This window comes from Oncorhynchus keta, unplaced genomic scaffold (assembly GCF_023373465.1).
Source record: "Oncorhynchus keta strain PuntledgeMale-10-30-2019 unplaced genomic scaffold, Oket_V2 Un_scaffold_12605_pilon_pilon, whole genome shotgun sequence".
In the NCBI taxonomy this organism is placed as follows: domain Eukaryota; kingdom Metazoa; phylum Chordata; class Actinopteri; order Salmoniformes; family Salmonidae; genus Oncorhynchus; species Oncorhynchus keta.
In genome coordinates, this window is record NW_026290766.1 from 298,177 (window position 1) to 326,171 (window position 27,995).

General features: G+C 42.2%; 1 protein-coding gene across 2 annotated transcripts; it reads right to left on the minus strand.

The window, feature by feature from the left end:
• Window positions 1-35: 35 nt before the first annotated feature.
• On the minus strand, window positions 36-27,986 carry chst3a (carbohydrate (chondroitin 6) sulfotransferase 3a). Of its 2 annotated transcripts, XM_052513481.1 has the most exons (5): window positions 27,259-27,986; window positions 21,453-21,514; window positions 4,504-4,737; window positions 3,866-4,045; window positions 36-2,530 (listed from the first exon to the last, which is right to left on the minus strand). In XM_052513481.1, exons 3-5 carry the CDS (start codon window positions 4,581-4,583, stop codon window positions 1,453-1,455), a joined length of 1,338 nt encoding a protein of 445 aa, XP_052369441.1. In that variant the 5' UTR covers window positions 4,584-4,737; window positions 21,453-21,514; window positions 27,259-27,986; the 3' UTR covers window positions 36-1,452. The 2 variants fall into 2 exon arrangements, with proteins under 2 accessions (XP_052369441.1, XP_052369440.1); XM_052513480.1 differs by lacking the exon at window positions 21,453-21,514 and having other exon boundaries at window positions 27,259-27,985.
• Window positions 27,987-27,995: the final 9 nt, after the last annotated feature.

Here is a 27,995-nt window from a genome sequence, read left to right on the forward strand (position 1 = left end):
TTTTCTACCATGTAGTACTCATAAAACAAGTGTTTTCTACCATGTAGTACTCATATAACAAGGGATTTCTACCATGTAGTACTCATGTAACAAGGGATTTTCTACCATGTAGTACTCATGTAACAAGGGTTTTCTACCGTGTAGTACTCATGTAACAAGGGATTTCTACCATGTAGTACTCATGTAACAAGGGATTTCTACCATGTAGTACTCATGTAACAAGGGATTTCTACCATGTAGTACTCATGTAACAAGGGTTTTCTACCATGTAGTACTCATAAAACAAGTGTTTTCTACCATGTAGTACTCATAAAACAAGTGTTTTCTACCATGTAGTACTCATAAAACAAGTGTTTTCTACCATGTAGTACTTATAAAACAAGTGTTTTCTACCATGTAGTACTCATGTAACAAGGGTTTTCTACCATGTAGTACTCATGTAACAAGGGTTTTCTACCATGTAGTACTTATAAAACAAGTGTTTTCTACCATGTAGTACTCATGTAACAAGGGTTTTCTACCATGTAGTACTCATAAAACAAGTGTTTTCTACCATGTAGTACTCATGTAACAAGGGTTTTCTACCGTGTAGTACTCATGTAACAAGGGGTTTTCTACCATGTAGTACTCATGTAACAAGGGTTTTCTACCATGTAGTACTTATAAAACAAGTGTTTTCTACCATGTAGTACTTATAAAACAAGTGTTTTCTACCATGTAGTACTCATGTAACAAGGGTTTTCTACCATGTAGTACTCATGTAACAAGGGTTTTCTACCATGTAGTACTCATGTAACAAGTGTTTTCTACCATGTAGTACTTATAAAACAAGGGTTTTCTACCATGTAGTACTCATAAAACAAGTGTTTTCTACCATGTAGTACTCATAAAACAAGTGTTTTCTACCATGTAGTACTTATAAAACAAGTGTTTTCTACCATGTAGTACTCATATAACAAGTGTTTTCTACCATGTAGTACTCATGTAACAAGTGTTTTCTACCATGTAGTACTTATAAAACAAGTGTTTTCTACCATGTAGTACTTATAAAACAAGTGTTTTCTACCATGTAGTACTTATAAAACAAGTGTTTTCTACCATGTAGTACTTATAAAACAAGTGTTTTCTACCGTGTAGTACTCATGTAACAAGGGGATTTCTACCATGTAGTACTCATGTAACAAGGGTTTTCTTTTGTTAAATGTCCCTGTAAACAGTTAAAAGGTAGTACTCGTTTTTGTATTCGTTCCTTTTTATTACACACAAAAATGTGTATTTCCTTCTCCACCCTGGAGTGTAACATGTTATAATTTAATATGTATCTATAAAGTGTCTCATACATTGTTGTATACTAGTACAGTCCCCAATAAATATCCTCACAACTATCACTTCATAATCATATCTGTTGGTCCCTTTGTCTGATGAGCAGAGTTCAGAGTTACCGTAAAATGTCTATGAAAAGTTTTGTATGAAAATCTTTTCTTCGATCAAACTGATAGACTTGTCCGTCAGCATCGCCTCGCTGTTCACAAACTTGTACCCAAACAGTTTCATCGTGGGTCCGCAAACCCTCTGCACCACCTGGGCTAGTTTGTAGGGTATGCCGAACCTCCATTTCTCCACCTGCTCGGAGGAGTTCTTCTGTGTTGAATACACTCCACTAGCTTCATTGGAAGCCTGGGTGTTCTTTAACACCCAGTCTTTCACCTGAGGAGTGAACGGGATCCCGGTGAACTTGTACATCTCCGCTGCCTTCCTCATAGGGAATCTAGCGATATCCTCGTACCGTACTAGCATGTACCTCCGCCTCAGCCAAGACGGCTGCCTCAGGCCGACCTCCGCAGACATCCTGATGTTGTCGCAGTTGCCTTTCAGCTTCCTCACCTCGTCGTCGTCAACGGGCACGTCTCCGTCCACCGCCCACTTCTTCCAGTTGTTGTACTTGGCGGAGAAGGCCACCATGCGGGAGGCCAGAACCGCCCTGGGGTCCCTCACCAGCTGGATGAACTTGATGTCCAGACGAGGGTCCTCGGCGAGGGGTCTCAGGGTCTCCAGCTGGCGCACCCGGACGGATTTAATGGTCCTGTGCTCCTTCTGCTGGCAGGACTCGGACGCCATGGTCAGGTTGAGGGGACCACACTTCCTGGTCCGGCAATGGTAGCGTTCAAAGACTTTCTTAACGAACGGGCTACAGACGGACTCCTCACAGAGAGAGCTGCTAGATTCTCTCCTGAACAGGGCTGAGGTGACGTGGTCTACAGGAAGTGGGTCAATAAAGCTCTCCAGAGGGGTGAAGTCACACAGGAAGAGCCCCTGGAGGACTTCCCGGTAGGCCCGGGCGGCGGCTGTGGCGTTGGTCCCGCCGCTCTCTAATGTCAGCGACCTCTCCACGTGCCACAACGGCTCGAACAGGTAGAACATGTTGTCTCCCTGCTGGTTGAAGAACTCGCCCACGAAGGAGGAGCCTGTCCGCGTGGTGGCCAATAGGAGGATGTGCTTTCTGTTTCCAGCTGACCCTATGACCTCTGACCTACAATACAGTACAAAATATAAAACGTTATTGTCCAATGTCAATCGAATCGGATATAAAAATAAAAAAACATTATTCCCAACCACTTGGACATCACACATACAAATACTGATCAGGAGTGGGGACACCACTATGCTGGCTTCAGGAATTTCTTTACTGAGATCAAACATGATATGTTAGGCACTGTAGTGTCATTCAATCACATATATTTTATAAATGCCTTTTTACATCAGCAGTTGTCACTAAGTGCTTTACAGACACCCAGCCTAAAACCCCAGAGAAGAAGCAATGCAGAGGCAGAAGCACAGTGTGTACAACAACTCCCTGGAAGGCAGGAACATAGAAAGAAATCTAGAGAAGAGCCGGGCTCTGAGGGGTGGCTAGTCCTCTCCTGGCTGTACAGGGTAGAGAGGAGCCAGGCTCTGAGGGGTGGCCAGTCCTCTCCTGGCTGTACAGGGTAGAGAGGAGCCAGGCTCTGAGGGGTGGCCAGTCCTCTCCTGGCTGTACAGGGTACAGAGGAGCCAGGCTCTGAGGGGTGGCCAGCTCCTGGCTGTACAGGGTAGGAGGAGCCAGGCTCTGAGGGGTGGCTAGTCCTCTCCTGGCTGTACAGGGTAGAGAGGAGCCGGGCTCTGAGGGGTGGCTAGTCCTCTCCTGGCTGTACAGGGTAGAGAGGAGCCGGGCTCTGAGGGGTGGCTAGTCCTCTCCTGGCTGTACAGGGCAGAGAGGAGCCGGGCTCTGAGGGGTGGCCAGTCCTCTCCTGGCTGTACAGGGCAGAGAGGAGCCGGGCTCTGAGGGGTGGCTAGTCCTCTCCTGGCTGTACAGGGTAGAGAGGAGCCGGGCTCTGAGGGGTGGCCAGTCCTCTCCTGGCTGTACAGGGTAGAGAGGAGCCAGGCTCTGAGGGGTGGCCAGTCCTCTCCTGGCTGTACAGGGTAGAGAGGAGCCAGGCTCTGAGGGGTGGCCAGTCCTCTCCTGGCTGTACAGGGTACAGAGGAGCCAGGCTCTGAGGGGTGGCCAGTCCTCTCCTGGCTGTACAGGGTAGAGAGGAGCCAGGCTCTGAGGGGTGGCCAGTCCTCTCCTGGCTGTACAGGGTAGAGAGGAGCCGGGCTCTGAGGGGTGGCCAGTCCTCTCCTGGCTGTACAGGGTAGAGAGGAGCCAGGCTCTGAGGGGTGGCCAGTCCTCTCCTGGCTGTACAGGGTAGAGAGGAGCCAGGCTCTGAGGGGTGGCCAGTCCTCTCCTGGCTGTACAGGGTGTAGATTTAGGAGTACATGTAGCCATTAAGGCCAGACTGCTTGTCTTACTGTATGATAAATAGTATATCATGCTACACACACAGACCTCTGCTCGGTGTCGTTCTCCAGGCGTCTCTTCATGAGGGCGAAGACAGGGTCCAGCTTGCTCAGGGTAGAGAAGGAGGAGCCATTGTACTTCAGGAGACCCAGGGCTGAGGCTGAGGCAGAGTTACTGGGCTGAAGGGGTGTCTGGGGGGTCTGCTTTGGGGTGAGCTTGTCTGAAACCCTACAAGACAGGGTTGGCAGTGTTAAACAACATGTTTTATAGTTTTACAAGACCATCTTATCCACAGACAGTGAAATCAATTAAAGGTGAGTAAACAATCTATGCAATTGAAACATGACTACTTCATCCAATCAGACGACTTGGAAAACACGGCATGACACTTGAGGCCGAGTAGCTGAAACGAATGTCTCAAACACACCGCTATGAATAAAGGTGAGCCTGTTTCAATCTGAGGGAGATCAGTATAACAGACAGGCCTAACGCATACACACACACACACACACACACACACACACACACACACACACACACACACACACACACACACACACACACACACACACACACACACACACACACACACACACACACACACACACACACACACACACACACACACACACACACACACACACACTCCCTCTCTCTGTTGATCATGGAGATGGGCTTAGGTTTACCGTGAGATAATGTTGTTTTCCTTCTCAATGATGACCAGTGCCACAATGAAGACAAGGGAGATTGTGTATTTCATCCTCATCCTGTGATGTAGCTGTGTCGGGATCTGCTGCTGTCACGGAGTGTCTTCTTTAATAGCTTCTGCCAATCTCCTTCTCTTCTCCAGACTCCCGTTGCCTATTCAAACAGTCCTCCGGTTGATCGTTGTTTTACATCGTATACACGGCTGCATCGTTCTGCAAAATGAAATGAACACGCTACAGTACTGTAAACAAGAACACAAACGACTTCAACTGTTACAGTATAGAGGACTTCAACTGTTATAGTATAGAGGACTTCAACTGTTACAGTATAGAGGACTTCAACTGTTATAGTATAGAGGACTTCAACTGTTATAGTATAGAGGACTTCAACTGTTATAGTATAGAGGACTTCAACTGTTACAGTATAGAGGACTTCAACTGTTATAGTATAGAGGACTTCAACTGTTATAGTATAGAGGACTTCAACTGTTATAGTATAGAGGACTTCAACTGTTATAGTATAGAGGACTTCAACTGTTATAGTATAGAGGACTTCAACTGTTATAGTATAGAGGACTTCAACTGTTATAGTATAGAGGACTTCAACTGTTATAGTATAGAGGACTTCAACTGTTATAGTATAGAGGACTTCAACTGTTATAGTATAGAGGACTTCAACTGTTATAGTATAGAGGACTTCAACTGTTATAGTATAGAGGACTTCAACTGTTACAGTATAGAGGACTTCAACTGTTATAGTATAGAGGACTTCAACTGTTATAGTATAGAGGACTTCAACTGTTATAGTATAGAGGACTTCAACTGTTACAGTATAGAGGACTTCAACTGTTATAGTATAGAGGACTTCAACTGTTACAGTATAGAGGACTTCAACTGTTATAGTATAGAGGACTTCAACTGTTACAGTATAGAGGACTTCAACTGTTATAGTATAGAGGACTTCAACTGTTACAGTAAGAGGATAGTATAGAGGACTTCAACTGTTATAGTATAGAGGACTTCAACTGTTACAGTATAGAGGACTTCAACTGTTATAGTATAGAGGACTTCAACTGTTACAGTATAGAGGACTTCAACTGTTACAGTATAGAGGACTTCAACTGTTATAGTATAGAGGACTTCAACTGTTATAGTATAGAGGACTTCAACTGTTACAGTATAGAGGACTTCAACTGTTACAGTATAGAGGACTTCAACTGTTATAGTATAGAGGACTTCAACTGTTACAATATAGAGGACTTCAACTGTTACAGTATAGAGGACTTCAACTGTTATAGTATAGAGGACTTCAACTGTTACAGTATAGAGGACTTCAACTGTTATAGTATAGAGGACTTCAACTGTTACAGTATAGAGGACTTCAACTGTTACAGTATAGAGGACTTCAACTGTTATAGTATAGAGGACTTCAACTGTTATAGTATAGAGGACTTCAACTGTTATAGTATAGAGGACTTCAACTGTTACAGTATAGAGGACTTCAACTGTTATAGTATAGAGGACTTCAACTGTTATAGTATAGAGGACTTCAACTGTTACAGTATAGAGGACTTCAACTGTTATAGTATAGAGGACTTCAACTGTTACAGTATAGAGGACTTCAACTGTTATAGTATAGAGGACTTCAACTGTTATAGTATAGAGGACTTCAACTGTTATAGTATAGAGGACTTCAACTGTTATAGTATAGAGGACTTCAACTGTTATAGTATAGAGGACTTCAACTGTTATAGTATAGAGGACTTCAACTGTTATAGTATAGAGGACTTCAACTGTTATAGTATAGAGGACTTCAACTGTTATACTAGAGGACTTACTGTTATAGTATAGAGGACTTCAACTGTTATAGTATAGAGGACTTCAACTGTTATAGTATAGAGGACTTCAACTGTTATAGTATAGAGGACTTCAACTGTTATAGTATAGAGGACTTCAACTGTTATAGTATAGAGGACTTCAACTGTTATAGTATAGAGGACTTCAACTGTTACAGTATAGAGGACTTCAACTGTTACAGTATAGAGGACTTCAACTGTTATAGTATAGAGGACTTCAACTGTTATAGTATAGAGGACTTCAACTGTTATAGTATAGAGGACTTCAACTGTTATAGTATAGAGGACTTCAACTGTTATAGTATAGAGGACTTCAACTGTTATAGTATAGAGGACTTCAACTGTTATAGTATAGAGGACTTCAACTGTTACAGTATAGAGGACTTCAACTGTATAGTTGTGTTAGATTAAATCTTCTGAAAACAAATCTGTTGATAACCAGTGAAATGGAGGAGAAAGTATCCCAGGTTCTACACACAGTATGCTATAGTATAGCTTGATGTAAATGTATCAGTGCCTCGTCGCTTGGTCAGCATGTTGGTGGTTTGAGGTGGGAGTTTAATAGCTGTGTTTATGGGTCATGCCAGCTTCCCGTCAATTGGTGTCGGACCCATTTTCGGAGACGATAATATCATTTCATACCACAGTGGTGTAAGAATAGAAAGCGTCAGAGTGGTTTCACAGGGGGAATTTAATCTGCTACATCCCTTGGGTCTGTCTGTGTTTTCTTTAGGACTACAGGGGGATTTAAAGAACCCACCCACAATGCAAAGTGTTGAAAGCTGGTGTCCCTCTAGAGATAAAATAATGTTTGCTCGGACTGAGCCTCTCTCTGTCTCTCAATCTCTCTGTCTCTCTCTCTCTCTCTCTGTCTCTCTGTCTCTCTCTCTCTCTCTCTGTCTCTCTGTCTCTCAATCTCTCTGTCTCTCAATCTCTCTGTCTCTCAATCTCTCTGTCTCTCTGTCTCTCTATCTCTCTGTCTCTCTGTCTCTCTCTCTGTCTCTCAATCTCTCTGTCTCTCAATCTCTCTGTCTCTCAATCTCTCTGTCTCTCTCTCTGTCTCTCTGTCTCTCAATCTCTCTGTCTCTCAATCTCTCTGTCTCTCTCTCTCTCTGTCTCTCTGTCTCTCAATCTCTCTGTCTCTCAATCTCTCTGTCTCTCTGTCTCTCAATCTCTCTGTCTCTCAATCTCTCTGTCTCTCTGTCTCTCTCTATCTCTCTGTCTCTCAATCTCTCTGTCTCAATCTCTCTCAATCTCTCTGTCTCTCAATCTCTCTGTCTCAAATCAAGTACAATAATATTTAATATTGCATATAGGTCGATCATATTGCATCTACATGGCGATAATAGCATAAAAATGTGTTGTAACATGACCCACACAGAGGAACAAAATATCTAGGCTTTGAATGCAACCAATACTGTCAAACACGACATGCCAAAGGTATGTGGACCCCTGCTCAATGAACATCTCATTCCAAAATCATCGACAAACCATTTCTGTATGAACCTCGCTCTGTGCACAGGGGCATTGTTATACTGAAACAGACGTTGTTGCTCCTACACACTTCCACTTCACAGTAACAGCGCTTGCAGTTGACCGGGGCAGCTCTAGCAGGGGGCAGCTCTAGCAGGGGGCAGCTCTAGCAGGGGCAGCTCTAGCAGGGGCAGCTCTAGCAGGGGCAGCTCTAGCAGGGGCAGCTCTAGCAGGGGGCAGCTCTAGCAGGGGCAGCTCTAGCAGGGGGCAGCTCTAGCAGGGGCAGCTCTAGCAGGGGCAGCTCTAGCAGGGGCAGCTCTAGCAGGGGCAGCTCTAGCAGGGGCAGCTCTAGCAGGGGCAGCTCTAGCAGGGGCAGGCAGGGGCAGCTCTAGCAGGGGGCAGCTCTAGCAGGGGCAGCTCTAGCAGATGGAGATTGCATGGTTGTGTGCTCGAGTTTATACACCTGTCAGCAACGGGTGTGGCTGAAATAACCTAATCCACTGTTGTCCATGTAATGTATGTCACCAAGGTACCCAATCCACCAGCTGCTCCTTTATGTCAGCACTCAATGAGGTATTTTAAGAGAAGACTCAAGAGCACTCAGTGACATGTCCAGCAGGCTACTAGAACAAACCACTGTCTGGTGAAGACGTACTGTAGCCTGGTCTCAGATATGTTGGTGCTGTCTTACCAACCCCTAATTATTTATTCAATGATGGAGATAGGAGTTCACAAGTTAATACAAACAGATCTGGGACCAGGCTATTCATGGGTTGTTGGTTTTGTCACAATTTGTTTTGGACTGAGCATTCTACTCAATGTATCGTCAATGAGCACCGATGAAGATTTCATCAAAAGTGCATTACAGTGGCATGTAAATGCCATCGCATTCATAAGGAGTCAAATAATTAGTGGGGAAACCTTTTGTCATCATTTTGATGTCACCAGATTGACTTTAGATGCAGTATAACGTTAACTAGCTAGCTAAGCTTGAGGGGAGTCCATCGGATTTTAGCTAGCTAGCGTCAGTATTGCCAGCTATTCTTTAAGAACTAGCTAATGACAACATTGACATCTGTCTAAAGTCAATTTGACTAGATGTTAATGCTAGCAAAGATATTTCCTACTAAATATTTGACTACTTTAGCAATTTCATCGCCTTTCCAGGCACTGTAGTGTAAATTTAGCCTCCGTCCAGAATGACTGGGCTTATCACCACTTTAAAAGGATCTGCCCATTTTTTTAAAATGACATACCCAAATCTACGTGCCTGTAGTTCAGGACCTGAAGCAAGGATACGCATATTCTTGGTACCATTTGAAAGGAAACACTTTGAAGGTTGTGGAAATGTGAACTGAATGTAGGAGAGAATATAACAGATCTGGTAAAAGATAGTACAAAGTAAAAGCCAAACGTTTTTTTTTGTACCACCGTCTTTGAAATGCAAGAGAAAGGCCATCATGTATTATTCCAGGCTAAGCACAATTTAGATTTTGGCCACTAGATGGCAGCAGTGCATGTGCAAAGTTTTAGACTGATCCAATGAACCATTGTATTACTGCTCAAAATGTGATATCAAGACTGCCCAAATGTGCCCAATTGGTTTACTGATAACTTTTCAAGTTCATAATTGTGCACTCTCCTCAAACAATAGCATGGTATTATTTCACTGTAATAGCTACTGTAAATTGGACAGTGCAGTTAGATTAACAAGAATTTAAGCTTTCTGCCAATATCAGATATGTCTATGTCCTGGGAAATGTTCTTGTTACTTACATCCTCATGCTAATCACATTAGCGCACATTAGCTCAACCGTCCCGAGGATGGGACACCGATCTGTAGAGATCCTTATTAAGGCACCACTGTTGCGCCGCCGGCAGAGGGCGGCTTGAGAATGTTCTTGACGGGACCGAGTGATGGAGGGGCTATGAATAGCGAAGAAGGGCTTTCATTATTCCAACAGAGAGCTCCCAGACTGAGCACCTAAACAGTGACCTAACACTGCAGTAAAACAGTTACCTTTGAACGGGGGATATATGGGAAACAGCACAGAGGCAGAAAGTAAACAGAAATGGAAGGGGGAAAACCTGCTGGTCACGTGGCCATAAATTGTAAACATTATGAGACTGTGAGCAAGCAGAACTGCAGCAGGATATAAAACCTGGTATCGGTCCCAAATGAACCCCTATTCCCTTTATAGTGTACTATTTTTGTCCACTATTCCCTTTATAGTGCACTACTTTTGACCACTATTCCCTTTATAGTGCACTACTTTTGTCCACTATTCCCTTTAAAGCGCACTACTTTTGACCACTATTCCCTTTATAGCGCACTACTTTTGTCCACTATTCCCTTTATAGTGCACTACTTTTGACCACTATTCCCTTTATAGCGCACTACTTTTGACCACTATTCCCTTTATGGTGCACTACTTTTGTCCACTATTCCCTATATAGTGCACTACTTTTGACCCCTATTCCCTTTAAAGTGCACTACTTTTGACCAGGGTCCATTGTAGGAAATAGGGTCCCATTTGGGATGCATCCGCAGCAGTACCTGGCTTGCAGAGTGAGTAGAGTCTATCCATTGAAGACAAAGACAGATGTAATGAGGCCTATTTAGGGATATCCTGCCCATTCTGCTGAAGGATTACTATAATGTTACTGTTGGGATAATGTTAGCTTGGCTGTAATCCCTGACTAATGATCCAAGATGAAACGGGCGATCTGGGTTTTAAACTAAACCAAAGCGGTCAACACACCACTGTGGTTTTTGTTGTTGTAAACAACTGAAGGATGTGGCTGGAGAAATGTAACCACTCTTAAATTAAGTTATATTCTTCAAATATCAATGGCTATTATATCATTCAGAAAAATGTACCAATGTACCAATTCCAGATTGCCCCTTTAAACTCACTGCCTGCCATTAGAAAGGGTATGTTACATGCTGAGAGACTGTGGCTATTCACCCACAGTAACAACAGTAGAAAGGGTATGTTACATGCAGAGAGACTGTGGCTATTCACCCACAGTAACAACATTAGAAAGGGTATGTTACATGCAGAGAGACTGTGGCTATTCACCCACAGTAACAACAGTAGAAAGGGTATGTTACATGCAGAGAGACTGTGGCTATTCACCCACAGTAACAACATTAGAAAGGGTATGTTACATGCTGAGAGACTGTGGCTATTCACCCACAGTAACAACATTAGAAAGGGTATGTTACATGCAGAGAGACTGTGGCTATTCACCCACAGTAACAACATTAGAAAGGGTATGTTACATGCAGAGAGACTGTGGCTATTCACCCACAGTAACAACAGTAGAAAGGGTATGTTACATGCCGAGAGACTGTGGCTATTCACCCACAGTAACAACATTAGAAAGGGTATGTTACATGCTGAGAGACTGTGGCTATTCACCCACAGTAACAACATTAGAAAGGGTATGTTACATGCTGAGAGACTGTGGCTATTCACCCACAGTAACAACATTAGAAAGGGTATGTTACATGCAGAGAGACTGTGGCTATTCACCCACAGTAACAACATTAGAAAGGGTATGTTACATGCAGAGAGACTGTGGCTATTCACCCACAGTAACAACATTAGAAAGGGTATGTTACATAGAAAGGGTATGCATGCCGAGAGACTGTGGCTATTCACCCACAGTAACAACATTAGAAAGGGTATGTTACATGCTGAGAGACTGTGGCTATTCACCCACAGTAACAACATTAGAAAGGGTATGTTACATGCTGAGAGACTGTGGCTATTCACCCACAGTAACAACATTAGAAAGGGTATGTTACATGCAGAGAGACTGTGGCTATTCACCCACAGTAACAACATTAGAAAGGGTATGTTACATGCTGAGAGACTGTGGCTATTCACCCACAGTAACAACAGTAGAAAGGGTATGTTACATGCTGAGAGACTGTGGCTATTCACCCACAGTAACAACATTAGAAAGGGTATGTTACATGCAGAGAGACTGTGGCTATTCACCCACAGTAACAACATTAGAAAGGGTATGTTACATGCTGAGAGACTGTGGCTATTCACCCACAGTAACAATTACTACATAGATTGAGGTGATGATTGAGGTGAAAATGTACATCATTATTGAACCGGTTTGATATAATGGCCCATTCAATGAACAGAGACAGGTTAACCCGTTGTCTATGTGTCTGCCACCACAACTACCATGGTGTTGTGACAAACCAGCTGTAGGCCGACAGCACTATGGTCTCTTTCTATTCAAATGTCTATCTAATATCGATATCGGGAAAAGTGTATAAACATGAGGCTAAAACGTGTAAACCATCTGATTTGAATCGTATAGCTGGCTAAAACGTGTAAACCATCTGATTTGAATCGTATAGCTGGCTAAAACGTGTAAACCATCTGATTTGAATCGTATAGCTGGCTAAAACGTGTAAACCATCTGATTTGAATCGTATAGCTGGCTAAAACGTGTAAACCATCTGATTTGAATCGTATAGCTGGCTAAAACGTGTAAACCATCTGATTTGAATCGTATAGCTGGCTAAAACGTGTAAACCATCTGATTTGAATCGTATAGCTGGCTAAAACGTGTAAACCATCTGATTTGAATCGTATAGCTGGCTAAAACGTGTAAACCATCTGATTTGAATCGTATAGCTGGCTAAAACGTGTAAACCATCTGATTTGAATCGTATAGCTGGCTAAAACGTGTAAACCATCTGATTTGAATCGTATAGCTGGCTAAAACGTGTAAACCATCTGATTTGAATCGTATAGCTGGCTAAAACGTGTAAACCATCTGATTTGAATCGTATAGCTGGCTAAAACGTGTAAACCATCTGATTTGAATCGTATAGCTGGCTAAAACTGTAAACCTGATTTGAATCGTATAGCTGGTAAAACGTGTAAACCATCCGATTTGAATCGTATAGCTGGCTAAAACGTGTAAACCATCCGATTTGAATGGTATAGCTGGTTAAAAAAAGCGTGTAAACCATCCGATTTGAATCGTATAGCTGGTTAAAACGTGTAAACCATCTGATTTGAACGTATAGCTGGCTAAAACGTGTAAACCATCTGATTTGAATGGTATAGCTGGCTAAAACGTGTAAACCATCCGATTTGAATGGTATAGCTGGTTAAAACGTGTAAACCATCCGATTTGAATGGTATAGCTGGTTAAAACGTGTAAACCATCTGATTTGAATCGAAAAGCTGGCTAAAACGTGTAAACCATCTGATTTGAATCGTATAGCTGGCTAAAACAGTAAACCATCTGATTTGAATCGTATAGCTGGCTAAAGCTGTAAACCATCTGATTTGAATCGTATAGCTGGCTAAAACGTGTAAAACCATCTGATTTGAATCGTATAGCTGGCTAAAACGTGTAAACCATCTGATTTGAATCGTATAGCTGGCTAAAACGTGTAAACCATCTGATTTGAAAATAGCTGGCTAAAACGTGTAAACCATCTGATTTGAATCGTATAGCTGGCTAAAACGTGTAAACCATCTGATTTGAATCGTATAGCTGGCTAAAACGTGTAAACCATCTGATTTGAATCGTATAGCTGGCTAAAACGTGTAAACCATCTGATTTGAATCATATAGCTGGCTAAAACGTGTAAACCATCCGATTTGAATCGTATAGCTGGCTAAAACGTGTAAACCATCTGATTTGAATCGTATAGCTGGCTAAAACGTGTAAACTGTATGTTTCAAAAGACACATCTGTGTGTGTGTGAAAAGGTCAGTTCATTAGGTCCCTTTAATGGTTGCTATAGTAACCCGTGATCATTAATACTGTGTCCTAAATGTCACCCGATTCGCTACATAGTGTACGACTTCTGACGAGCGGCCCCTAAAGAGGTGCCCTATATGGGGAACAAGGAGCAATTAGGGCCACATAATGTATCAGTTTATGAGGTCCCCCTGGCAGTAGCTACAGTAAAAGGCTGTGATCATTAAGTAGGGGCTCCCGAGTGGCGAAGGGGTCTAAAGGCACTGCATCTCAGTCCTAGAGGTGTCATTACAGACCCTGGTTTGATTCCAGGCTGTATCGCAACCGGTCGTGATTGGGAGTCCCATAGGGTGGCACACAATTGGCCCAGTGTCGTCCAGGGTTAGGGTTTGGCCAGGGTAGGCAGTCATTGTAAATAAGAATTTGTTCTTAACTGACTTGCCTAGTTCAATAAAGGTTAAATAAATATAAATGTCATGTTGGTTGTAAGGATCGGACCAAGGCGGAGTGGTAAACGTACATTCTCTTTATTAACTGAATGAACCCTGAACAAACCAACAAAATAACAACCAAACCGTGACACTATACAAACTAGTGCTGACAGACAACTACACATAGTCAAGATCCCACACCCCAAATGAGGAAAATGGCTACCTAAATATGATCCCCAATCAGAGACAACGATAAACAGCTGTCTCTGATTGGGAACCATATCAGGCCAACATAGACATACAAAACCCCATGACATACAAAAACCCCAGACATACAAAACTAGAGTACCCACCCTAGTCACACTCTGACCTAACCAAAATATATAGAAAAACAGAGATATCTAAGGTCAGGGGGTGACAATAAAAGTATCCTGAGACCGTGAAAGATCCAAGGCCTGGCTGACTCCTCCATATGGAACAAATGGCACCCCATATAGTACACTACTGTTGAATAGAGCCTCCTAAGTATGGGATTATAATGATGACAGAACTACACCAGCTTGTATTTGACATTTGTGGCACATTGAGATTTGTGTTTGCAAGTACAATTAGCAAATGTGTAATTGAATTTTGCAAAGTTGTATCACGATGTGTTAAATATTTAACAACGGCCGAAAACTTGTGACTTGACATTTTCAGAATTATTACAAATCCATTTAAAGAGTACGAATATTCTGCTGTGAATCCAAAAATACACTTGCAGACATTGAATCTGCGTGCGCTCTGGAGTTCTCTCAATGTTGTCACGTTACCAAGAGATTAAAACCAAATCAAATTGTATTTGTCTTTGAATCTGCGTGCGCTCTGGGGTTCTCTCAATGTTGTCACGTTACCAAGAGATTAAAACCAAATCTAATTGTATTTGTCTTTGAATCTGCGTGCGCGCTGGAGTTCTCTCAATGTTGTCACGTTACCAAGAGACTAAAACCAAATCAAATTGTATTTGTCTTTGAATCTCCGTGCGCTCTGGATTGAGCAGCTCTGAGGACCTTTTACTCCAGACCAGTGAACAAAAACAAAAAAATATGTTTTGATTTGTCTTTGAGGACCTTTTGCAGCCTGAGGTTCTTTCAATGATTTCACAGTTCCTGAGATTAAAACCAGTAAAATATGTTTTGAATCTTTGCAGCTCTGAGAGACCAATTTTACTCCAGACTAAAACCAAAAAATTGTTTTGATTGTGAAAGCAGCTTTTACTCCAGACCAGTAAAAAATGGATTGAGCAGCTCTGAGGACAGGACCTTTTACTCCAGACCAGTAAAATATGTTTTGATTTGAGCAGCTCTGAGGACAGGACCTTTTACTCCAGACCAGTAAAATATGTTTTGATTTGTGCAGCTCTGAGGACCTTTTACTCCAGACCAGTAAAATATGTTTTGATTTGAGCAGCTCTGAGGACAGGACCTTTTACTTAAAAGATGTTTTGATTGACTGAGCAGCTCTGAGGACAGGACCTTTATTCCAGACCAGTAAAAGATGTTTTGATTTGAGCAGCTCTGAGGACCTTTTACTCCAGACCAGTAAAATATGTTTTGATTTGAGCAGCTCTGAGGACAGGACCTTTTACTCCAGACCAGTAAAAGATGTTTTGATTTGAGCAGCTCTGAGGACAGGACCTTTTACTCCAGACCAGTAAAATATGTTTTGATTTGAGCAGCTCTGAGGACCTTTTACTCCAGACCAGTAAAATATGTTTTGATTTGAGCAGCTCTGAGGACAGGACCTTTTACTCCAGACCAGTAAAATATGTTTTGATTTGAGCAGCTCTGAGGACCTTTTACTCCAGACCAGTAAAATATGTTTTGATTTGAGCAGCTCTGAGGACAGGACCTTTTACTCCAGACCAGTAAAATATGTTTTGATTTGAGCAGCTCTGAGGACAGGACCTTTTACTCCAGACCAGTAAAATATGTTTTGATTTGAGCAGCTCTGAGGACCTTTTACTCCAGACCAGTAAAATATGTTTTGATTTGAGCAGCTCTGAGGACAGGACCTTTTACTCCAGACCAGTAAAAGATGTTTTGATTTGAGCAGCTCTGAGGACAGGACCTTTTACTCCAGACCAGTAAAATATGTTTTGATTTGTGCAGCTCTGAGGACCTTTTACTCCAGACCAGTAAAAGATGTTTTGATTTGAGCAGCTCTGAGGACCTTTTACTCCAGACCAGTAAAATATGTTTTGATTTGAGCAGCTCTGAGGACCTTTTACTCCAGACCAGTAAAATATGTTTTGATTTGAGCAGCTCTGAGGAGGACCTTTTACTCCAGACCAGTAAAATATGTTTTGATTTGAGCAGCTCTGAGGACCTTTTACTCCAGACCAGTAAAAGATGTTTTGATTTGAGCAGCTCTGAGGACCTTTTACTCCAGACCAGTAAAAGATGTTTTGATTTGAGCAGCTCTGAGGACCTTTGACTCCAGACCAGTAAAATATGTTTTGATTTGAGCAGCTCTGAGGACAGGACCTTTTACTCCAGACCAGTAAAAGATGTTTTGATTTGAGCAGCTCTGAGGACAGGACCTTTTACTCCAGACCAGTAAAATATGTTTTGATTTGAGCAGCTCTGAGGACAGGACCTTTTACTCCAGACCAGTGGTGGAAAAAGTCCCCAATTTATTCATAAAGTAAAAGTAAAGATACCTTAATAGAAAATGACTTGAGTAAAAGTAAAGATATCTTAATAGAAAATGACTTGAGTAAAAGTCTAAAAGTATTTGGTTTTAAATATACTTAAGTATCAAAAGTAAATGTCATTGATAAAATATATTTAAGTATCAAAGTAAAAGTATAAATAATTTCTTTATATTAAGCAAACCAGGTGGCATCATTTTATTTAAAAATATATATATTTAAGGAGAGCCAGGGGCACGCTCCAACACTCAGATATCCTTTACAAACGAAGGGTGTGTTTAGTGAGTCCACCAGATAAGAGGCTGTAGGGATCACCAGGAATGTTCACCGGGGATGTGTGTGACCAGGGCGGCAGGGTAGCCTAGTGGTTAGAGCGTTGGACTAGTAACCGGAAGCTAAGGTACAAGCTGACAAGGTACAAATATGTTGTTCTGCCCCTGAACAAGCAGTTAACCCACTGTTCCTAGACCAGTTAACCCACTGTTCCTAGACTGTTCCTAGACCAGTTAACCCACTGTTCCAAGACCAGTTAACCCACTGTTCCTAGACCAGTTAACCCACTGTTCCTAGACCAGTTAACCCACTGTTCCTAGACCAGTTAACTCACTGTTCCTAGACCAGTTAACCCACTGTTCCTAGACCAGTTAACCCACTGTTCCTAGACCAGTTAACCCACTGTTCCTAGACCAGTTAACCCACTGTTCCTAGACCAGTTAACCCACTGTTCCTAGACCACTTAACCCACTGTTCCTAGACCAGTTAACCCACTGTTCCTAGACCAGTTAACCCACTGTTCCTAGACCAGTTAACTCACTGTTCCTAGACCAGTTAACCCACTGTTCCTAGACCAGTTAACCCACTGTTCCTAGACCAGTTAACCCACTGATCCTAGACCAGTTAACCCACTGTTCCTAGGCTGTCATTGAAAATAAGAATTTCTTCTTAATTCTTAATTGACTTGCCTAGTTAAATAAAGTTTTTTTTTTAATTAGACAATTTTTATTGTCCTTCTAAGCATTCAAAATGTAATGAGTACTTTTGGGTGTCAGGGAAAATGTTTGGAGTAAAAAGTACATAATTTTCTTTAGGAATGTAGAGAAGTAAAAATAAAAGTTGTCAAAAATATAAATAGTAAAGTAAAGTACAGATACCCAACAAAATAGCTTAAGTAGTACTTTCAAGTAGTTTTACTTAAGTACTTTACACCACTGCTCCTGAGAAATCAGTTCCCTGAGCTATGGAAATAAAGACAGTCACATTCTACAGTCGTGGCCAAATGTTTTGAGAATGACACAAATATTAATTTTCACAGTCTGCTGCCTCAGTTTGTATGATGGCAATATGCATTCAAGAAGAGCGGTTCAATTGTTGTGAAGAAGGCTTCAGGGCACCCAAGAAAGTCCAGCAAGCACCAGGACCATCTGCTAAAGCTGATTCAGCTGCGGGATCGGGGCACCACCAGTACAGAGCGTGCTCAGGAATGGCAGCAGGCAGGTGTGAGTGCATCTGCACACACAGTGAGGCAAAGACTTTTGGAGGATGGCCTGGTGCCAAGAAGGGCAGCAAAGAAGCCACTTCTCTCCAGGAAAAACATCAGGGACAGACTGATATTCTGCAAAAGGTACAGGGATTGGACTGCTGAGGACTGGGGTAGTCATTATCTCTGATGAATCCCCTTTCCGTTTGTTTTGGGCATCCGGAAAAAAAGCTTGTCCGGAGAAGAGAAGGTGAGCGCTACCATCAGTCCTGTGTCATGCCAACAATAAAGCATCCTGAGACCATTCATGTGTGGGGTTGCTTCTCAGCCAAGGGAGTGGGCTCACTGACAATTTTGCCTAAGAACACAGCCATGAATAAAGAATGGTACCAACACATCCTCCGAAAGCAACTTCTCCCAACCATCCAGAACAATGCCTTTTCCAGCACGATGGAGCACCTTGCCATAAGGCAAAAGTGATAACTAAGTTGCTAGGGTAACAACATTTCGATATTTTGGGTCCATGGCCAGGAAACTCCCCAGACCTTAATCCCATTGGGAACTTGTGGTCAATCCTCAAGAGGCGGGTGGACAAACAAAAACCCACAAATTCTGACAAACTCCAAGCATTGATTATGCAAGAATGGGCTGCCATCAAAATAAGGGTCAACACTGCAAATATTGACTCTTTGCATCAACTTCATGTAATTGTCAATAAAAGCCTTTGACACTTATGAAATGCTTGTAATTATACTTCAGTATTCCATAGTAACATCTGACAAAAAACATCTGAAGACACTGAAGCAGCAAACTTTGTGGAAATTAATATTTGTGTTATTCTCAAAACTTTTGGCCATGACTGTATATATAAACTCTATGTAATTGATTAGGTAAATCACCAATGTTTCGGTATAACTGTGCCTTCTTCAGGGCCTGGATGGTGACACACTTCTGCTTCAAGCTGCCTGCCTGAATACGGAGGCCTTCAGTGGTACCTTCCCTTCGAGTAGAGCAAGAGTCTCATTATCTCTGTCTCGTAACCATTTAACATGTACTGTATGTAACCACTCAGATTCATACAAACTGCTGCAAACACAACAACTGACTCGTATTCACTTGTCCCTGGCTGCGTTTAGACAGGCAGCCAAATTCGGATCTTTTTTCCAACAATTGGTATTTTTTCAGATCAGATCAGAGCCTATGTTTGAAAGCAGTTTGGGACACAACCCAGAGATACGCCAGCTGCCATTAAAGCTGAGGATGAAGCTCTTGTTGTAACTCCCGACCCAAATACACTGCAGCCTTGGTGTATTTTAGACATTTTCACTCTGACACTATAGTCTTTGACATTAGGTTTGTGCTTTGTCATAACAGACTTCCAGTCATGGTGCCATCGCTAGTTAGCATTAGCTTGCGAAACTACCTCTAACTTCCTTTGTGCCATCGCTAGTTAGCATTGGCTTGCGAAACTACCTCTAACGTCCTTTGTGCCATCGCTAGTTAGCATTAGCTTGCGAAACTACCTCTAACTTCCTTTGTGCCACCGCTAGTTAGCATTAGCTTGCGAAACTACCTCTAACTTCCTTTGTGCCACCGCTAGTTAGCATTAGCTTGCGAAACTACCTCTAACGTCCTTTGTGCCATCGCTAGTTAGCATTAGCTTGCGAAACTACCTCTAACGTCCTTTGTGCCATCGCTAGTTAGCATTAGCTTGCGAAACTACCTCTAACGTCCTTTGTGCCATCGCTAGTTAGCATTAGCTTGCGAAACTACCTCTAACGTCCTTTGTGCCATCGCTAGTTAGCATTAGCTTGCGAAACTACCTCTAACGTCCTTTGTGCCATCGCTAGTTAGCATTAGCTTGCGAAACTACCTCTAACGTCCTTTGTGCCATCGCTAGTTAGCATTAGCTTGCGAAACTACCTCTAACGTCCTTTGTGCCATTGCTAGTTAGCATTAGCTTGCGAAACTACCTCTAACGTCCTTTGTGCCATCGCTAGTTATAGCATTAGCTTGCGAAACTACCTCTAACTTATTTTATTCTGGATGCAGAGGCATAAAAATGGTATCCATGTATTCATCCAAAATCCCAGTATACCTGATGTTCCCCCCTTTCTGTCTTCTGAATTCCCATGATGTCTCAGATTTCCTATCTATTTTTTTTGGTGCTATGAAGGCTGAGTTCCAACACCCTGTTGCAACCTCTGTCTGCCTCAGGCTGCTACAGTAGCCTGCCCAAAACACTGCAAATCTTAACTCCCAAAATGATTAGACAAATCCTGTGAAACCCTCTCAAAAAGTGAATGAGTTGTAGGACTTAGAGTAAAAGTTTTGAATTGGAACTAGACCCAGCACTCACTGTTGACGTGGACTAGTTGGTAATCACAAGTTGGACTTACACAGAGTACACTGAGTCTGTGTTTTCTCCAGAGAGGAAATCTCCCTCTGACCATCTCCGTCTTACACCGTCTGCCCACATGACACAGACACAAACATCTCTCACAGAGTTCAGACTGTAAAAAAACTTCTGGCCTGAGATGACAGCATTGCGATCTTTTTCAGCTCCCGAGTGGCACAGTGGTCTAAGGCACTGCAGCCCAGTGCAAGAGGCATCACTACAGTCCCTGGTTTGAATCCAGGCTGTATCACATCTGGCTGTGGTTGGGAGTCCCATAGGGCAGCACACTATTGGCCCCGCGTTGTCTGGGTTTGGCCGTCAAATAAGAACTTGTTCTTAACTGACTTGCCTTGTTAAATAAATAAAAATATCAATGGATTTCAAGTCTCTAAGCAGGGGCACAGCCATGGGGGTATAGGCCCTAACTGACCTGTCTAGTTAAATTTACAAAGCATTTTTTGAAAATCTGAGATGACAGTGTTGTTAACAAAAGGCTAAGCTTGTGAGCCAATATATTTATTTCATTTCATTTGCAATTTTCATGAATAGTTAACTTCTTGCGTCGAGCCATCCCGGATCCGGGATCGTGAATACAGCCTCAAGCTCATTACCATAATGCAACGTTAACTATTCATGAAAATCGCAAATGAAATGAAATGTATCTATTTGCTCTCAAGCATAGCCTTTTGTTAACAACACTGTCATCTCAGATTTTCAAAAAATGCTTCTCAACCATTGCAAAACAAGCATTTGTGTAACAGTATTGATAGCTAACGTAGCATTTAGCGTTAGCATTCAGCAGGCAACATTTTCACAAAAACCAGAAAAGCATTCAAATAAAATCATTTACCTTTGAAGAACTTCGGATGTTTTCAATGAGGAGACTCTCAGATAGCAAATGTTCCGTTTTTCCTGAAAGATTATTTGTTTAGGACAAATCGCTCTGTTTTCTGCGTCACGTTTAGCTACGAAAAAAAACCTGTATCCAGGATTGTGTAAATCTATCCGCAAGCTCATAAGCATAACACAACGTTAACTATTCATGAAAATCGCAAATTAAATTAAATTAATCTATTTGCTCTCAAGCTTAGCCTTTTGTTAACAACACTGTCATCCCAGATTCTCAAAATATGCTTTTGTGTAACAGTATTGGTAGCCTAGCATAGGATCATGCCTCTATTTCAGCATGCAACATTTTCCACAAAAAACAGAAAATAATTCAAATAAAATAATTTACCTTTGAAGAACTTCAGATGTTTTCGATGAGGAGACTCTGTTAGATAACAAATGTTCAGTTTTTACAAAAAATATTATTTGTGTCGACTAATCGCTCTGTTTTGTTCATCACGTTTGGGTAAGGAAAAAAAAAAATATATATATTAAGTCATTAAAACGCAAACTTTTTTCCAAATTAACTCCAAAATATCGACAGAAACATGGCAAACCGATGTCTAGAATCAATCCTCAAGGTGTTTTTCACATATCTATCGACGATAAAATCCATCGTGGCAGTTGACTTTCTCTTCTGAAGAAATGGAACGCGCATGGACCTACAGATTACGCAATAATTTCGAAACAGGACACCGGGCGGGACACCAGGTAAATGTAGTCTCTTATGGTCAATCTTCCAATGATATGCCTACAAACACGTCACAATGGTGCAGACACCTTGGGGAATAGACAGAAAGCGCAGGCTCATTCCTGGCGCATTCACAGCCATATAAGGAGACATTGGAACACAGCGCCTTCAGAATCTGGGGCATTTCCTGTATGAAACTTCATCTTGGTTTCGCCTGTAGCATTAGTTCTGGGGCACTCACAGATAATATCTTTGCAGTTTTGGAAACGTCAGAGTTTTATCTTTCCAACGCTGTCAATTCCATGCATAGTCGAGCATCTTTTCGTGACAAAATGTCTTGTTTAAAACGGGAACGTTTTTATCCAAAATGAAAAGAGCGCCCCCTATCTCGAAGAGGTTAACGTTGCGTTATGGTAATGAGCTTGAGGCTATAATTACGCTCCCGGATACGGGATTTTTTCTTTGCCAAACGTGCTGAACAAAACGGAGCGATTTCTCCTACACAAATAATATTTTTGGAAAAACTGAACATTTGCTATCTAACTGAGAGTCTCCTCATTGAAAACATCCAAAGTTCTTCAAAGGTAAATTATTTTATTTGAATGCTTTTCTTGTTTTTGTGAAAATGTTGCCTGCTGAATGCTAGGCTTAATGCTATGCTAGCTATCAATACTCTTGCATAAATGCTTGTGTAGCTATGGTTGAAAATCATTTTTTGAAAATCTGAGATGACAGTGTTGTTAACAAAAGGCTAAGCTTGTGAGCCAATATATTTATTTCATTTCATTTGCGATTTTCATGAATAGTTAACGTTGCGTTATGGTAATGAGCTTGAGGCTATAATTACGCTCCCGGATACGGGATTGCTCGTCGCAACAGGCTAAAACATTTTTAGGTCACAGGTTGAAGTTTGTCAATAGTCTTGATTTGGAGGCAGAAATGAGACGCTTCCGACTAGATTGGCCAGCTACAAAGTCAAAATGATCTATATTGTAAATGTAAGGGTTAGGAATTAGGGTTAGCAGAATGGTTAAGGTTAGGGTTAGGTTTAAAATCAGATTGTATGACTTTGTGGCTGTGTCAGCTAGTGACCACTCTGTAGAGCTGCCTCCAATACATGAATCATCTCAATAAATGCCGACCAGCCCTAGAGTCACCTGCACGTCAGCTGGTCAGAGACTGACAACCCCCTGGCCCGTTTGGATCCCTGCCATGCCAAGGCCTAAGGTGTAACATGTTACTCATTGGAAAACCATTGTACTCTCCCAAAGGGTTGTTGGTGCGTAAAACCAGTCAGTCACAATACAGTTTGTCCGCACAGAGAGGGCCCAGTGTCCCTCAACTGGTCAGTCACTAAAGATCCCAACTCAGGCCTTTTTAAGTTCACTCTGTGACTCTTTCCCATTTCATCCTTTCTCCATTCCCTGCGTCCTTTCTCCTCAAAACACATTGGAGGATAAGGTCAGGAGGGATGGACCTTGGATCTTTTCCTCCAACGCTGTTTCAGAAGGAAGAGGACGCCAGGAATCGTGGAAAGACTAATCGAGGAGGACATTTGAGTGCATGCATGAGAGGTACTCAGCATCATATAGCCACAGACCACAGCCAATGGGAAACATGCCATCCTCATATAGCTACCGACCACAGCCAATGGGAGACATGCCATCATCATGTAGCCACAGACCACAACCAATGGGGGACATGCCATCATCATATAGCCACAGACCACAGCCAATGGGAGACATGCCATCAGCATATAGCCACAGACCACAGCCAATGGGAGACATGCCATCATCATGTAGCCACATACCACAACCAATGGGGGACATGCCATCATCATATAGCCACAGACCTCAGCCAATGGGAGACATGCCATCATCATATAGCCACAGACCTCAGCCAATGGGAGACATGCCATCATCATATAGCCACAGACCTCAGCCAATGGGAGACATGCCATCATCATATAGCCACAGACCTCAGCCAATGGGAGACATGCCATCATCATATAGCCACAAACCTCAGCCAATGGGAGACATGCCATCATCATATAGCCACAGACCTCAGCCAATGGGAGACATGCCATCATCATATAGCCACAGACCTCAGCCAATGGGAGACACGCCATCATCATATAGCCACAGACCTCAGCCAATGGGAGACATGCCATCATCATATAGCCACAGACCTCAGCCAATGGGAGACATGCCATCATCATATAGCCACAGACCTCAGCCAATGGGAGACATGCCATCATCATATAGCCACAGACCTCAGCCAATGGGAGACACGCCATCATCATATAGCCACAGACCTCAGCCAATGGGAGACATGCCATCATCATATAGCCACAGACCTCAGCCAATGGGAGACATGCCATCATCATATAGCCACAGACCTCAGCCAATGGGAGACATGCCATCATCATATAGCCACAGACCTCAGCCAATGGGAGACATGCCATCATCATATAGCCACAGACCTCAGCCAATGGGAGACATGCCATCATCATATAGCCACAGACCTCAGCCAATGGGAGACATGCCATCATCATATAGCCACAGACCTCAGCCAATGGGAGACATGCCAGGGGAAATGAGAAGGGAAATGCATTGAGAGCTTCCTGACGATTGCTTAACAATTGCCCATAGCTGGACGAAGATTGCTTCATTTGCTATGTGTCATACGGGTGGTTTTTGGCATAGTCTAATAACACCACGTGACTGTGTTGGGTCCAACGGTTGTTCTCTAACATGTTGTATTTGTATCTTCAGTAAAAACTCTACTACACTACATGTACAACATTGTCGCTAAGTCCCATAGCATGAGCTATAGAATGGAATAGCATGTTTAATTTTTTTAACCTTTATTTAACTCGGCAAGTCAGTTAAAAACAAGTTCTTATTTTAAATGACAGCCTACCCCTGGACAAACCCGGAACAATTGTGAGCCGCCCTATGGGACTCCCAATCCTAGCCGGATGTGACACAGCCTGGATTTGAACCAGGGACTGTAGTGACACCTCTTGCACTGAGATGCAGTGCCTTAGACCGCTTGCGCCACTAGGGATCATAGATCACTGTGCAAACCATCAAAAGAACATCTACAAAAATAGTATTTTCTTTCAAATGGTTTCATGATTTATAATGTAAGCCAGTACACACCAATTATCTGAGCTTATTATCCCGTAGAAGCGTGGTGTCAGAACTCATCTTTATCGAGCTGCCATGGAAACATTCACAACCCACCGAGGCGTATGACACATTTGATGATCAGCTCATGAAGGAACCACCATCTCCCCATTTATCAGCATGTTACAAATGCTTTTAATGGATGCCTCCTTCTTAAGGCTCAAATAGGATTTTTTATTTATTTATTTTTTTTAAATGAAAGGGGACTGAAGATAGAAGAGCCAGCATGACAATCACATTTGTAACCATTTCTCTGTGTGAAATTTCAATTAATGCACTCAGCGAAGCTTGAAGAGCATATGGTTTAATTTTCACCTGTTCTGGCGGTGCAAAGAAGTGTATCAAGTGAAATCTTGAATCATTTCAGAATAGAAACTATCAGCTGTTTTATTTGAGTTTTTTTTACCCTACCTTGACAAAGTAATTAACAGTTTACCATTGCAGGTACATTAGGCGACCATAGGCACCACAGACATATAGCAACATGACTTCACTTGGGGTGATTTTGCCTTACCCCTATCAACAGACGTTTAGCTTAGCATACTGTAATTACACAGGGCTATTTAAAGCATGATAAAGTAAAGGCTGTGCCCCATGCCCCTATGGCAGGTTGCATCATATTTACAGAGAGCAGTTCAGTGGTACTCTGTAATGGATCTAGCCTGGACTCAGATAGGTTTGTGCTGTCTTACCAAACCCTATGGCCAAGAATGTACAAACAGATCTGGGACCAGGCTAAGATTAAGATCAAGATGACTTTATTGGTGAATTGCACACAAGGTCCAACCGACATGTCACTTCTGCCTTTAACCAACCCCTCCGAAGGAAACACATACATGTACAGGTTTTGGAGCAGCGCTGTCACACTGGGTGTCCGGGGAGCTGTTGTTGAGAGGGGTTAAGTGCCTTGGTCAAGAGCACAACAGCAGGTAATGCCTCTAGGACTTGACACCAGCAACCATCCAGGTTGCCAGCTCACTTCCAGAAAGATTTGTCCTATCAGACCCGGGATTCAAACCAGCAACCTTGCGGCCACTGGCCCGCCTCTAACCACTCTAGGCTACCTGCCGCACCAGGCTGTATTGGATCTTGACAGGCTGGCACATTGACAGAGGGCAGCGCTGGTCTCATATCACTGTGGGTTGTTTGATACCCTAGAAGTCCTCATCCATTGGTGGTGCTTCCAGCTCATGCAGGTATACCCAGACAGTAAAATATAGTGTTTGGTCTTTAGAAAGCTCATGCAGGTATACCCAGACAGTAAAATATAGTGTTTGGTCTTTAGAAAGCTCATGCAGGTATACCCAGACAGTAAAATATAGTGTTTGGTCTTTAGAAAGCTCATGCAGGTATACCCAGACAGTAAAATATAGTGTTTGGTCTTTAGAAAGCTCATGCAGGTATACCCAGACAGTAAAATATAGTGTTTGGTCTTTAGAAAGCTCATGCAGGTATACCCAGACAGTAAAATATAGTGTTTGGTCTTTAGAAAGCTCATGCAGGTATACCCAGACAGTAAAATATAGTGTTTGGTCTTTAGAAAGCTCATGCAGGTATACCCAGACAGTAAAATATAGTGTTTGGTCTTTAGAAATCAAGCCAAGGGCTATCAGGTAAGAAACAACACAAATCCTGTGTATGGATACACTGGATACAGTACATCATTTATACAGCAGGAAGTCCTTATACAGTAATAAGTTAATAGGCTAGTAATAAAGTAGGAATAGGTCATAAATAAATCAATAGACCATACCATGTTATTTGTTCTCAAATAATGAAAAGTAGCAAATACTTTAAAAAAATAATGAAAACCCTAAAGCAACAACTTTTTAAAAAATGAAAACATTTATAAAAAAGAAATTGGTTTAAAACGGAGCATTCCTTACCATTTTATTTTGACGCTCTCAAGCGACCAGTCGCCTAATCGACAGTTGTGCGCTCGATAGGTTCCCTCATGGTCTAGTCTTCCAAAAGCACGCTGCCTTATTCACGAACAAAAGGCACCTTGTGTGGGAAAAGTTGATAAACTCCTCCATGTCCGTTAGGCTATTTCTAATATCCCCAAGATGATTCCATAGACGAAGGTGGGCTACAAAAACACGCGAGCAAACTTTGACATTTTAGAAATAAAAGTTTAGAAATACAAAAAAGTATTTTTCTCTAAATGTCCACACGAAAAAAAAGGTGGAAAAATCCGATCAATAATGAGATGAAATAAACTTGTGAAGATATATGAAACAAACAAACAAAAAAACGCATTAACGGTTGAATTATTATTATTTTACATCTCTAATCCCAACGAAAGGGCAAGAACACACCGTGACCGAGTGTGCCGCTCTTCCTCTAAAAATGGACACTGTAGTCACATGTGGAGAGGTTGGCCCCTCACCCATCGCTGTTTTTACATAGCCGAATATAGAGGGCCACTCTTTGTCTCGCTCGCTTTCGCCTCCCTCACTCCATCTTTCCCTCTCTCGATTCAATTAAATTCAGAGGGCTTTATTGGCATGATAAACATATGTTTACATTGCCAAAGCAAGTGAAATAGATCAAAGTTAAATAAACAATCAGAAATGACAGTAAACATTACACCCATAGTAAACATATGTATTTCTTTGTCAAC

What these genes read in the sequence shown, in the direction of transcription:
- chst3a (XM_052513481.1), bottom strand. Translation starts at nt 4,583, where the DNA reads ATGAGGATGAAATACACAATCTCCCTTGTCTTCATTGTGGCACTGGTC. An exon ending in GAAAACAACATTATCTCACG is followed by an intron (nt 4,046 to 4,503) that starts GTAAACCTAAGC and finishes CCTGTCTTGTAG; the next exon opens with GGTTTCAGACAAGCTCACCC. An exon ending in GAGAACGACACCGAGCAGAG is followed by an intron (nt 2,531 to 3,865) that starts GTCTGTGTGTGT and finishes ACTGTATTGTAG; the next exon opens with GTCAGAGGTCATAGGGTCAG.